The sequence below is a fragment of the Mytilus trossulus genome, chromosome 14, assembly GCF_036588685.1.
Source record: "Mytilus trossulus isolate FHL-02 chromosome 14, PNRI_Mtr1.1.1.hap1, whole genome shotgun sequence".
Lineage (NCBI taxonomy): Eukaryota > Metazoa > Mollusca > Bivalvia > Mytilida > Mytilidae > Mytilus > Mytilus trossulus.
Window position 1 is genome coordinate 64,920,277 of NC_086386.1, and position 15,373 is coordinate 64,935,649.

The 15,373-nt window shown below is 31.4% G+C and overlaps 1 protein-coding gene across 1 annotated transcript in view; it reads left to right on the top strand.

The window, feature by feature from the left end:
- LOC134697042 (AF4/FMR2 family member 1-like) overlaps positions 1-15,373 on the top strand; it is a 68,032-nt gene that overhangs the window by 18,926 nt on the left and 33,733 nt on the right. Inside the window, exons 8-9 of the mRNA XM_063559059.1 lie at positions 5,078-5,171; positions 8,926-8,987. Coding sequence (XP_063415129.1) covers positions 5,078-5,171; positions 8,926-8,987 — 156 coding nt within the window. The remainder of the gene's footprint in view (positions 1-5,077; positions 5,172-8,925; positions 8,988-15,373) is intronic.

Below are 15,373 nucleotides of genomic sequence, written 5' to 3' on the forward strand. Positions count from 1 at the left end.
AAGTATTACTATTTATGTAAGGGTTCTGAAAAGATCCTTTAAAAACACCATATATAGTTGTTTTAGAACCATATAATGGCATATTTTTACTATGCCTATATGAATGTTAAGCCAAATTTTTGTTTAAATTGATAGAAGTTATGATATTGACTTACAGATTGAGTTCACTTTTACACTTGGACTCCCTTACAATAGCGAAGGAGGGAGTCCCCCCCCCCCCCCCCCCCCAATCTAAAAATGTGAATGAAAGTAAATGATCTACTTAAGGATGTACTTAGGTGAGGTTTTGGAATTTGTGTCAAATGTTCGGACTCCTTGGTGGTTTTCCATACAGTACCATGTAAAATATTTTGCCCCATAACACCCATTTATTTTTTCATACAAGACTTAATAGCTCATTAAAAGTCATTTACCAAAATTTTAGAAGATTCTTAATTTTCTTTCTTCTGTTTTGAGACCTAATAATACCAATGCAAATATAAGGTAAAAGTCAGAATCAGCCTTTTCCCGCCATAATTTAAATCTCAAATATCTCGAAAAGGAGGTCCATGACCTATCAATATTTTTAGCTTATTGTTATCCTTAATTGAAACTCTACCAGCTTATAGTGTCAATTTTAACTTCTTAATTTATTAATTTTTACCTAACCTCACCTAAGTACATCCTTAAAGCATGTATGATTGTACTTTTCATCAACTCATTTGAATGAGTTTTATTGGATGTTATTAGATGACAGATGTTCAGTAGAGGTCTCCTTTCTTCATATCTATTACAGAGCTTCTCTCTTTCCTACTTAATTTCATGTCTATAAAACATTGCCAATAGTGAATACAATAGAAAGGCATTCCTACTTACCATGAGAATGTGTGTAGTGCAAGTACAATATAGTTGTATTCTGAAACTAGAAGTATAAACATTTGAAGGGATTTTTAAGTGTAGTGTAAGAGAATTATAATAACGGTAAGTAGCTTGATATTTCACGACTTAAGAACTCAATATATTAGCAGTGAAATGTCATCAGTAGAAGTATTGTAATGACATTGTCAATAACATGTAACAGTCTGTGTCATTTCCATCATGGTATATTGTATTTAAAAAGTGATTTTAGACATTATCATGTTTAATCTACTGGAAACATATAGCCCAGGACTACACTTAGTGAGGACATATTATGTATTACAATATATATTTGTTCCTCATTAATTATTCAGGATATAATTCACTAAGTCATAATAAAGTGCATCTTACAATATTAATTTTGATTTCATAAATAGGTTATGAGCTACTAGTATTAACCACAGTTGAGAAATTGGTTGATGTAATGTTGGACATTGTTATTTGGTTTTTAGTCGAATTGAATTTATGTGAATTTTGTTTTGATTGTGCATCATGCTAGTTGCATATTGAGGATAACTCAATTATGACTCAAACTCAGCAACAATTTATCCCATTTTCAAGTTCATAGTTTACATAGAAATCAGAGGGGAAAATGGGTTGATAGATCAAAACCAATAAATGATCAAACTTACTTCAATAATTACAATGTGATGATTGGCTCTTCTCTTCAATCATTGTTGCTAAAGTATTCTTTTTAAATCACCCAAGGGACCCAAAGTTAAGTTTGTTGACATTTATTGCTTAGATTTTAAAGAGATTCAAGATTTGCTGAATCAGCAAAAATGATCAAACAAATTTCCAAGTGAAATGATGACAGCTTATCAGTTTGAAATATTTGTCAGTAGAAATGACCCACATTTGGTTACATGAGTTCTTGGTTTGATACAATACAGATATTGGACCAGTATTTCATGATCTTCTTTGTTTTCATACATTGCAAGGTTACGTGGAGTTTTTCTGGTCCTTGTTGTTAACCATCATACAAAATCCTTTTTGGCTCAACATCCCTAACATATAACATGTAGATGTATTACACTATAAAAATGGATTGAACCATTTAAGTTAACATATAATATCCTATATGGTATAAATTATGTAACAATATGATGAGGGACCATTGTATCTAATTATAGGGTTGTAACTTTAGAAGCCACAATCTTTATTCTTGACATTTAATCAATCAAAAAACTAAATTAATACAGATTCATCTATTTCATGAAGGTCATTATATTTTTCTTGACTCTGATTCTAAAGGTTTTAGTACAATCAATATTCAGCCAATTGTTTAAATAAAAAAATTCAAATGGTCTTCAATACCATATAAGTTGTAGTAGTTAAGATGTGCACATTTCTGCAAATAACCGCAATGACTTGTACCTACTTTTGACTGTGATGAGAGTATTTTAAATGAGAACTTGTCAGTCAGTCAGGCAGGCATTGTCACTTGACCTTACCTCAAATTTCTTGCTTCATTTGTCATTTTTAAGTTTTTATGTGTTCTAAAAGTGAGAAGGTATACATTCCATTCTCAATTTTATGAATAAAATGCTGAAACAATTGTGATTGTTAATTTATTACATATACATGGACTTTTAAACCTGTTCTATTAATTTTGACCATTTAGCTGACCTAAGCTTGAAGTTCATTACCCCTTAAAATTCCAAATTCACCACAGGCAAGACAGTTTAAATTCTTGTTTCCTAAATTATTTTCATTAAAGAATCTTTTTTACCCCTGAACTTTTGCCAATTGGCAATACAAGACAATTGAATGATCTCACTTATAATGAGTTAAATTAAGGTTATTAAGGACAGTCTTTGGGTTTACAGTCAGTTTTGTATTGTAAAGATTATTACATCAAATCCTTTTTCTCCCTAAAAAAGAACAAATAAATTGACGGGTAGACTCATTCCATTTACAGATTTGTGCAGAATACTTGTCGTGGAGAAGAGAAAATTATTTGTCTATTTTGTTGTCAGTTTGATATCCAACATGTACATACACAGAGTAATGCACAATATTTACAAATGTAGCAATTTCTGTCCTTTTGGGGAATAATTTAAAGGTCAGAAAAGATATAATTATACACTGATTTTTATCTGTTGATTACTTAATTTTTAGTTGTCACTCTTTTTATGAAATGGCATGTTGAGGGAAGATGTTTAATGTTCAGTATATATTGTACAGGAGAAGCAGGTTGTTCACCCGTTCTCTAACACCTGTTTGAATAACTTACCTGTGGTTAGGTACAAATATTGCTTCGTGTAGCTGCTGTTGTTGACAGAAAATTTATCTAAATTACATTTGTACATACTTTATTTTGTATTGTACAAAATCAGTCAAAGTCATGTTTTAACATATTTTAAACTTAAACATTGCCATGTTTACTGTGAGCTCTTTTGATATACATGTGTGTGTGTGTAATTAATGTGTATGATTAATTTTGTCCTTGTTTTCTACGGGTTAGCCTTGTATTATATCATTTGGATATTTATTTGTCGTTTAGATCTGGTTCTTGCCCTTGTCATACAGGTAACTTTGCTACATTTTATGCAAAGACAAGGTATTAAGTAGCTACAATTTATTGTAATTCCAACTTATGTTTATCTATTCTTCTTAGAAATTTGCAAGAAATTCTTTAAAATAACAGCTGACATTTAAGAGACAGCTATTACAACAACACATTATTACATCACAACTCTTTCTGAAATATGATTAGCTTTCCACATGTCTTGGAAAGTGGGGGTCCATAGGTTGTTACCAACACAATTTTGTTTAAAGGATGACACGATTTTGGTATATAAAAATAGTGTAAGAAATGGAAGATTTTCGTATATAAAAATAGTAGTAAGGAATGGCAGATTTTGGTATATAAAAATAGTAGTAAGGATAGTAAGGAATGGCAGATTTTGGTATATAAAAATAGTAGTAAGGAATGGCAGATTTTGGTATATAAAAATAGTAGTAAGAAATGGCAGATTTTCGTAAAGAAACACCATATTCAAAAATTCTGTACACAACTGTATTCCTCCCTGTTTGTTGGGGATGTTGAACCTACTCGTGTACCATTAGTAAATTACAATTGAACAGGAGTACTTATGGTACACAACTGTATTCTTCCCTGTTTGTTGGTGGTGTTGAACCTACTGGTGTACCATAAGTAAATTACAATTGAACAGGAGTACTTATGGTACACAACTGTATTCTTCCCTGTTTGTTGGTGGTGTTGAACCTACTCGTGTACCATAAGTAAATTACAATTGAACAGGAGTACTTATGGTACACAACTGTTTGTATATATATATATATACTAGAACACACCCGTGATATCACGGGTCAGTCACTAAATTAAAATATATAACTATGCGCAAGCCTTATTTTAGTATTACTTTAGTATTTTCATCTGATAAAGTCATGCCGATTATAAGATACACAGGTTTTCTCTGCTTTCAAATCTTTCTGTTAAACCCGAACTTATCAATTATTGGTAATATTTATTATTTGGAAAACAAAAGGTCCTGGAATGGAGTATTTTTTAATCAACAGCATTGTCCTATTCTATATAGATAAAAATATAAAGTTGAATTCTTTGATTCGATGTTTTTACGTCATGCCCACTAACAAATTGAAAACTGTACCTATACGCCTTATTTTTAGTCCATATTTTTAGTATTCGTATTGTTATCTTAGAAAGTCTTACTGATTAAAATACTACAATAGGTAACAACTTGACACTTTAGTAGTGTCAACCCTGTGATCATGACCCGTGTATATAGTATATTAATCCTGAATACACCGTTTGGTGGTGTGCCTGTCAGATGCGGAACGTATAGATAAGGTAATAGGTAACAGGTGAATATAATTGGTATCGGTATCGGACTGGACCCGGAACTTCTTAATTATTGGCAATATTAATTACGTGGAAAAAAAAAGGGTCTGGAGTGGTGTAATTTTTAATCTACACCTTTATACTATATTAGTTATATATAAAGTTGAATTCTGTGATTCGTCGTTTTTACGTGATGACGGCTGACAAATTGGACCTCGTAATTTTAGTATTATAGATATACATAACTCATGGTACATAACTATATATGCAGTTGTATCTTGTTGTTGTCTTGTAACAAATTTGTAAACTAATTAGAATATCTGTACTGATGGTCTTTTTTCTATTTCACAGAAATGATGATATTATATTAAGAGATCTGACTGTCAGTGATGACAGTGAAGATGAGGCGGAGAAAGAACCCATTGAACCTGTTGAACCAGTCAAGGTAAGGATTATCTCTCTTGATTTTTACTCAACAATGTATCCGAAAAATCTCCAGACAAATATGTAAACCTTTCAAATACTGTTTATCTTCAAATTTTTATCCTTCTTTTTAATTATTTTAACATACCGTAATTTGAACTGACATTTTTAAAGCTCTGCTCACATGGTTATTGTAATACTGTAAATTCAGAAATTATTGGGAGAATTTATTAATGCAAATAATGCTAGTGGATGAAAAACACAATAATAAGAACTTGCATACTGATATCTGATGCTTATATTTGTATGCAGATTTCCCTGAAATCGCAATAACTGATCAATCTCACATTTTCATCCATTCTACCAAAATCGCAATAATAAATGCACACAATATTTTTTTAATTTACAGTATTTCTTTTCAAGGTCAAATACATGTAGCTCTTAGAAAATTGATTTGACATACATTTAGAAGTAAAAAAATGCCATAGAAAAAAACGAATATATGAATATCTATACTTAGAATATCTTTTATAACTTTTGCTTTCTTCTTGGACCTTTTCAATGTCATGTGTATTGTTTCCTACGCTATTTGTAGAATTGACAAAGTTGACAGTTAGTTTGTAATCACATTGATAGCTTGATAATAAGATCATTTTCTACAGACAAGAACTCTATATATAGAAGTTTATAAAGGCTGCCTAGATTAATTCTGTATAGCTGTAGTCCATATACTTTTGTGTATTGTTGTAGCTTAATCATTTTAACACGCCATAAATAGATAGGTGCTATCATCAATAATCAAGGTATTATCAAGTTATCTCCTCAGGAGCATTTATATAATAGTCATTATCTTCAAATAAACAAAAATAGAAATAAAAGGATATGTTGGGGTGAATGAAATAAGGCAGCAAACTGCTCACATAAGTTGATAGACAGGTCATCCTTGGGCAGAAAATAATGCCTTTTACTTTATGTATATTTGTAAATCAGAAATTTTGTATGTATTTTTTGTTATGTGATTTTGATGAATTAGCAAAAATATGAGATTATTTTATTGTGATTTTATTAGAAGCAGTTTACAAATATTTATATCAACATGTACCGTAAAAAGCAAATTTTTATACCCCAGCTTTAAAAAAGGTTTTACCTCTGTCTGTCCGTCAGTCCGTCCGTCAGTCAGTCCGTCCCATGAAACTTTCATCACATTTTTCTCAGGAACTACAATACAGGGATTTCTGAAATTTGGTTTCAGGGTTTATCTAGGTCACCTATACCATGTGATGCGTTTTTCAGATTGATCGCTTGGCAACTTCCTGTTTACCGAACACTTGTATGATTTTACACATGATAGCCAAGTTGAAAATTTTCGTCACATTTTTCTCAGAAACTACAATACAAGGATTTCTGAAATTTGGTTTCAGGGTTTATCTAAGTCAGCTATACCGTGTGATGCGTTTTCAGATTGATCACTTGACAACTTCCTGTTAACCGAACACTTGTATGATTTTACACATCATAGCCAAGTTGAAATTTTTCGTCACATTTTTCTCAGGAACTACAATACAAGGATTTTTGAAATTTGAATTCAGGGTTTATCTAAGTCAGCTCTACCATGTGATGCGTTTTCAGATTGATCGCTTGACAACTTCCTGTTAACTGAACACTTGTATGATTTTACACATGATAGCCAAGTTGAAAATTTTCGTCACATTTTTCTCAGGAACTACAATACAAGGATTTCTGAAATTTGGTTTCAGGATTTATATAAGTCAGCTATACCGTGTGTTGCGTTTTCAGATTCATCACTTGACAACTTCCTGTTTACCGAACACTTGCATATTTTTACACTATTAATATTATCCACTTGCGGCGGGGGTATCATCAGTGAGCAGTAGCTCGCAGTTTCACTTGTTATTTATGCAAAACCTATTCCATCACAACTTTTCCAATTAAAAAATACATAAAGAAAAAATCTGAATGAAGGTTATTTTGTGCTGTCTTAATTCATGGACTGTGAGAGTAACAAAAACATCACTAAACATCTTCAGGAATGAATCTTGTGTATGATTAAGAGCGCATTTGTTTCTAACCTAAACGATGTAAACGAGTTCGCGGGTAGTCGTTCAATCCATTTGTTTCTTACATTTTGTGATCAACTTTGACATCGTTTACATAAACGATGAACGCGCAAAATAGTCGCGTAGTCGTTTATTGTTGAGACGTGTAAACGATAAATTTGTTTCTGCATCTGTCGTTTAAATAATTATGAGCAAGTGTTGTTTTCACAAATTCTTGTTTATTTATTTCCCGTACTTTTACCAGTTTGTTTACAGTGCGTGAGTGTAATCTATTTCTGTCTGATAACGTGGGGTCGATAAAGTTTATTAAACGATGTATTTGTTTTTAGCAGCTTCACGTTTACTAAACAATAGTCATCGATGACAAAATTTCGGGTTAGAAACAAATGCACTCTAACTATTTTAATTCTGATGACAGTCCCAAAACTTTACAACATGAGAGTTGAGACATACAGGAGGTGAAACTGCTGACAGTAAACAATCTATTGAAATGAATAGTCTCATCTATATTTTTTTTGTATTATGCCTGCCTGAAGTTTTGGAGGTTGTAGAGTTAGACCCAGACCAGGACAAACCAAAAAGTTGACAGTTGGTATTTGCTGCGTTCACCCTTAGCAGGTAGAATTCAGGAATAAGAATAAAGACTGGTTGACCTGGCATAAGAATAATGTGTCTGGAGGGTGTTACAATCTTTTGTGTGGACAATCTTTGATTAAAAAGATACCTTTCTATTTTTGGAGGATTGTATGTATGTACTCCACAAGATCATGTTATTTGGTTTATTGAGATATACTACACATCACCTTTAATAATATTCATAGGCAACAGTCATTCAATTATGATGTTATTAGAGTACTAGTGTGCACAGTTTTTATAAAGTTTGTTAAGCTTAGCCTTAGGATGTACGACTTGTAGTGTATTCATTGAGGTCAAAACACCAGAGTGTTGAGGTCTTTGGCCCTGGTCAGTATGGTCAGTAGGTGTAGGGGGGAGTAATAGTTAAATATACCGTATAACTTGTCTGACATGGTTTAAGGTCAGTTGACTTGCTTATGAAGTATGAGTTGTGTAGAAACGTGTCAATAATAAGTTTATATTTGTACAAGATATTAAGCACGTCCATAAAATTTGTAGAGACTTATTCACCAACACAAATGGTTTAGTGGTTGTGTAATAACATAAAAACCATGTCTTTACAGAGATAAACATTGATTAATGACATTCTACTACTGATCTACAAATGACAAAAGGCCTACAGCAAAAATCTTTCCTAAGATTAGGTCACATAATGTACTACAAAAAATTCTTTAATTAGTATGTCTCAGAGAAAGCAGTCCGATACAATTTCTTTATTGATTTGTGTATTGTTTGAAGGGACATAAATCCTGCATGTTTTTATTCTGAGTTTGTTTGATATTGATCTGTCAGTTTAAATCTCAGCTCATTTTCCCTTATCAAATAACAACTTGTACACACATAGCATGACACTTCATTATAACATGTTTGTTGGCAAAGATGGAATGAAAATAGTTGTGCATTAGGTGATGAACTGTAAGCATGTTACAACCTGTTCCCCCTTTGTACTAACAATGGATTCATCTATGGCTGCAGTCTTGGAGTGGAGACAGTAAAATGTTATGGCTATCGGATAATTCCCGTAATAAGTGCAATGACCTTTTGTTCCATTCCTTATTTCAGATTTCTGAATGTCCACCCCGGAAGGACACACGGGATAACAAAGCCCCTGTAAAGGAGCCTAGGTGAGTAACGTTTATCTTTTGCTAAAAGTTGTGTATTTTTTGAATTTCTAAATTTCAGTCAAACTATGATTTATTAATTGATATTAATGTATGTATATGTATATGTCTGCAATATTTCACATTATCAAGGATTTTTATTGTTAAATTATTTAGAAAATGAAGTAGTTGATGTATTTCTACGAATTGCTAATAAAAGTACACCTTCATGTTTACCTTAACCTTTTTAAATTTTGAATAAATCAGATTTGTTGGAGCAGTAAACAACATACATGACATCCATTAATTTTAACTATCATAAAAAAATAAAAGCATGACATGTGGGATTTAAATACATTATGTGAATATATATTAGTAAATCGTTGGTTATGTGAATTTATATTAATAAATTGTTGGTATTTAATTTTTGGAGGATACAGCAGGTTTTAAGGTCCTACTTTTTCTTCCTGAGTTTTAAATTGTAATTAAGGTGACAAAAGAATTTACATGACATTTTTTTTTATAAAGAAAATGAGACTTAGCATATTTAAAAGGTGATAATTTAAATATATAGTTAAATGAAACTCAATCAACACACTAAATTGACTCTCACTGAAATTAATGTTATAGAAAGTATGGAGCTAGATACAGCTTTTGATCCTTTTTAAATTGAAATTTCTCACGAGTTGAAATTCTAATTTACGAAACAACGCACTTTAGTCACCATTTAAAGTCTTGTCAAAGTGATTTTTTTCTGTATGATGCACTCTGTGTACAGTACATGATTTATGTAACATCTGTAATCCTTAGTCTTTTTTTTACTGTATAAAATACATTGATTAGACAAATATATGATAATAATGTAAAAAGGCAAATATGTTCAATTTAGGAAGGTAGGTTTTGGCGATATTTTAAAATGGTTGAAGTGTTAATTTACTGGTGCTTAGAATAAATCAGTTTTACTTGATTTCATTAGAGTAAGTGATCAAGCAACGAAGTGATGACAAATCATGAAATTCAATACTTGTGAAATTAGATGAATCCATAACTGTTTAAGTTTTAGGTAATTTACTTGTTAGTCTTCAAATGAGTGGTTTCCAAATTACAGATATTATGCAAGAATGGAACAGAACAATCTGATTCTCTCAATTTTTTTCAAATTTGCCATTTTAAAGTGTGTGAAAATCTTGAAAATATACACAAGTCTCATCACTGGTGTTGCATTTAAATCAGCAAAATTAAAATCTGAAGAGGAAGATAAAATGGAGAATGGAAATGGGGAATGTGTCAATGAGACAAGGACCCGAACAAATAGCAGACAACCTGAAGGCCACCAATTGGTCTTCAATGTAGTGAGAAACTCCCGCATCCAGAGGCGTGCTTTAGCTGGCCAAGAGCATTGAAAAACCAAAAATTCCAAAATGTTGGCTACATCCATCTTAAATTAGACCCACTAATAAACATTCCATCGTCCAAAGTATACTAATTTTTTGGTGGGGATATCAGTACAGGTCCTTTCATAAATGACAAACTTTTACCAAAGATATGAATTAAAAATATGATTTTACTGCTTAGGTGGCTCATCATAATACCTATTCCTTTAGTGGCATCCAGTTTTATCATAACAGTTTCTTTTTATTATAACGGTTATTTCTGTTCTGTTTAGGCCTACTTTATACATATCTGGCTGGTAGCAATTTTCTGGAAACATGTGTCTTATTATGTCTATATATACTAGTTTGATGTTTTACACTTTAATTTCTAATTTTTGTGCTATTTTCACATTTCCTGACCGGTGTGAGAGAAATATTTCTCCTCACTAGTGAAAAATCTGTTCTCGGCAAATGATTCGTCGAAATATGATTATGAAGTCAATATGTTTTGTTTTCTTCTGAATTTTACTATTGTGACATCATGAAAAAAGGCGACCATGCCTGTTGACATTGCAAATAAAGAACACAAGTTTCTGAAAATCTTTGAATACGAAGTATAAAAATCACCAGAGAAACAGATTCCAACAATATAACTCGTGTATTACGATATTTCTCCACTCTCAACAGTTAAATTTTAACTGTCACGAGTGGAGAAATATCGTAATACACTTGTTGCAGTGTAGGAATCTATATATTGTTCCCTTTCTTGAAATGGTCAGTTTCATGTGTGTTTACAGTTTTTAACCGGATTTTTGTGACAAAAATGTCGTTTATTGATTTGGGGATGTACGACAACTGGGCGGTTGGTCGGTCGGTCGGGCGTGCGGCAATCAAATGTTGTCCGTGCATTAACTAATGAACCGTTCAACCAAAGCTTTTAAAATTTTAATATGTTGTTACTGACAACTAAATGAATTTCAATAATGGCTATTTTTACCGTTCAGGAGTTATGGATCTTGAAAGATTGAAAGATTGAAAAATGGAGAATCCAGTCGTGTCCGTGCATTTCCACATGAACTGTTCTACCAAAGCTTCCCAAATTTTAATATGTTGTTACTGATGACAAAATTGAGGTCAAGTTCAATAATGACGATTTTGACTTATACCATTCCTGAGTTATGGTTCTTGAAAGATTGAAAAATGGTGTTTCCAGTCGTGTCTGTGCATTTTCTCATGAACCATTCAACCAAAGCTTTTGAAACTTTTATATGTTGTTACTGATGACAAAATAGAGGTCAAGTTCAATTATGACGATTTTGACTTTTACCATTCAGGAGTTATGGTTCTTAAAAGATCGTAAAATGGCGTTTCCATTCACGTTGTTGCATTTACTCATGAACAATTTAATCTAAGCTTTTCAAATTTTAATATTTTGATACTGATGACAAAATGGAGGTCAAATTTGATATTGACTATTTTCACTTTCACCATTAGTCAGTAATGGTTCTTGTGATATTGCCAGGACACAAATAAATGTTAATAAATCTGGTTTGTTGTCCTTGTGACAGCCTCTTGTTTGATAGAACAGTCAAAGACTACCCTAGATTAGGTATTGTCATTATCTGAGATCTTTTTATCAGACACTTTTCTGACACCAGTTCCTTAAAAATGGCAGTTCAAAATTTAGCTATAATCTAAGCTGAAGAATTACTGTAATCTAATCTATTAAAATTTCTTAAACATTTTGTGTTGAGCAAATAATAATGTCAAGTTGTAAAAAGATATGAAGTTGATCAGTACTACATCAGACTAAGATTTAGATCTAATTTAAAATTCTTTGTCCCATATGTTTATTTGTCGATGTAAGAAAGTCCTTTAATTTTGATTGATGAAATATAAGGTAGACATTGTGGACAATATAAATTATAATATTTATATGTTGACGCTCAGTTTACCAATTTCTTTTTTTTGTCAGATTAACCTGTTTCTATGAAAGCCTAACTGATTGCAGTGAATCAATTGATTGAGTTAATAATCCAACTCTCGCTCTGGTTAAATACATAATGAAAACTGACTTAATGAGATTCTAAATTAACTCTTGTGTTACATGGTGAATGTCTTATAAAATCTTTGGTCATACATGATAAAGATTTAGTCGCTCCTATAGGATGTGGGAGGGAAAATAATTCCAGGAAAATAGTATTTTCTTAAAGTCATCCTTGTTTTCAGTAGCTGTTGTTTGTTTACAATTGAAATGAATGAAAGGAGATTGGTAAAAAATCAAACATCTTTGACACATAAAAGTCATCTTTGTTTACTGTTAATTCATAAATTATTGTGAGGTTTTTATTAAAAATGCGACTGAGTTGTAAACGCAATAATTAAGACTCGCATTTTGAAATATTGTAAATGAATTAATCAGGATTTTTTTCTCATAATCGAAAAATTAAAATTGCATTTAACTCTAAAATAACAAAATCGCAAAAATAAATCCATGCAATAATTTATGAATTTACAGTAATTAATTTCTTTTAAAAAACCATGCATGAAACTTTTTTAGTTAATACAGTTTTAAAAGTGAAGTTCCTTTCAAAAGATTTTGTTTTATTTCAAAATGATCAAGTACATTTAATGTTTTCAATTATCAAAGGTTTGTCTATCCAACATATTACTGTAATCCATAAATTATGTCAAAGGAAGTACTCTGTATTATTGTGGACTGGAGCTTTTTGTAGAAACACCTGTTTACTACACTTTAGTAGGCCTAGAGGAATAATTCCTAAACAGCAATGTTCTGAAATAGCTTTTAACAGTGGACTAAAGATGTTAGTAAGCTATCTTCAATGATTTTCGTATATTGCTGTAGAATACATCAGACAGTTGGTTCCTGAATTGTTTCTCATGGTATTCGATTTTTGTGTTTTTACTTTTCATATCTATATATAGGTAATGGATTCTATCATTGTTAAAGTGACCTATAACTGTTGACATCTTTGTCATTTGGTTGCCTCCTCATTATCATTATACCACATCTTCTATTTATGATATTTCTATTGTTTAAAGCTAATCGCCCACAGGTGTAAGCAGTAAGCGGTTGTTTAAAGTGAGGTTTTAGGAACATTTTTGCTTGGGTGGCAAATTGCACCATATTTCCCCGATGTGTATTTATGTAAAAATGCAGAGTTAAGGGTATTTATTAGTGTGTCATTAGTTTGACATGCTATACTGATATAAATCTTTATTGTGATGAATAGTTTATTTAAGGGCACTTGTTTCTCAGTAGTTTAACCAACCATGTCTCTGTAAATATCTTGTTACACACTTTTAGAATCTGGTTAGATTACTACCATTAAATGTGTGTTTTGTCCTAGATTTTGCGTAGTATTTCTAATGCATCTAGTCTATTAATTGATGATTTGTACTGTGTAATAACTGCTTTCTCATTAATAATTCAGACTGCATATAAATGATCCCAGGAGAATGTCATCATGGAACAATATCTTCCCATACACAGGCGAATGTCAGCATGGAACCATATCTTCCCTGACACTGATCTAATCACATTTAACAACATGTTAAACAAATAAATGATTAAGCTTACAGAATCAGCTAAAACATCTAAATAGTGAATCCAATTATGTTGAATGATAAACAACAAACACCCTCATAAACATCCTACTATATCAGTGTATGTAAACAACCAACAACAAACACCTCTGTAACCAAACAACAAACGTCCTTGTAACCAATCAACACACACCCTCATAAACATCCTACTATATCCATGCATGTAAACAACCAACAACAAACACCTCTGTAACCAAACAACAAACGTCCTTGTAACCAATCAACACACACCCTCATAAACATCCTACTATATACATGTATGTAAACAACCAACAACACACACCCTCATAAACATCCTACTATATCCATGTATGTAAACAACCAACAACACACACCCTCATAAACATCCTACTATATCCATGTATGTAAACAACCAACAACACACACCCTCATAAACATCCTACTATATCCATGTGTGTAAACAACCAACAACAAATATCCTCCTTAACAATCCACAACTAACACCTTTGTAAAAAACCAACAACCAACACACTCTTGAACATCCTATATGAGAATAGTAGAAAGTGTAATCTAAATGAAAGTTTACAACAGATCTTTATCAGGAGTTCACCAACATAAATGTAGGTTAAGTCTAAACCACAATATCTTTAAAGTACAAATTATAATAAACTTTCATGCCAGTGTCTACAAATTCACTTATAAAAGATGCATTTCTATTGTAATTTAGAAATATCTATGGTATCAAATGTGAAAAAAGATACATTCTTATTTGTGGTAAACAAAAGCAGGAAAGATAATTAGAGAGCTTGGAAGACATATTGAACATGTTGATTAGTTTATATATTGTCTTGATTGTTAGTGTAACAGTGTAAGGGATACAGTATTGAGAAAGGAAGGAAATTCATGTAGAAAATCTTTACATTGCTAATGATCACTTTATAGATTTTATAACATCTTTATGTTCTGGATAGTCATGTTATACTTTTAAGTACAAAACAATTTTAGTTATGTGGTGCATTTAAGGCACTTTTTCATGTGTAAATTATTTATCGATTTTTCTTTCAAGTTGTAGATCTATGTCAGTGTTTAGTCATGTGAACAACAATAAATCTAGATAATTCTTTGAATCTTAAATGTTATAATGTAAAGAGAAGTAACCTATTCATATATATACTTCAAATAAGTAAAAAAAATATATAATCGAGCGGAACAACTAATTAAAGAAGTAACAAGAGGGAGAAGATAGCAATGGGGCAATAAGAATAAATAAAAGTTGAGAAAAAAGAAACAGACAATATTAAATGATAATAAAGAAAAAAAAGGTATGAACAAAACTAAAATTAAAGTTTGTCAATTTAACCCAAGGGAAGGGACATAAATTTCGCAACAACAGATAGAAAATTAAAAAAATCCTTAATTTCCTCAATTCGCTCATCATGATGATGCAAC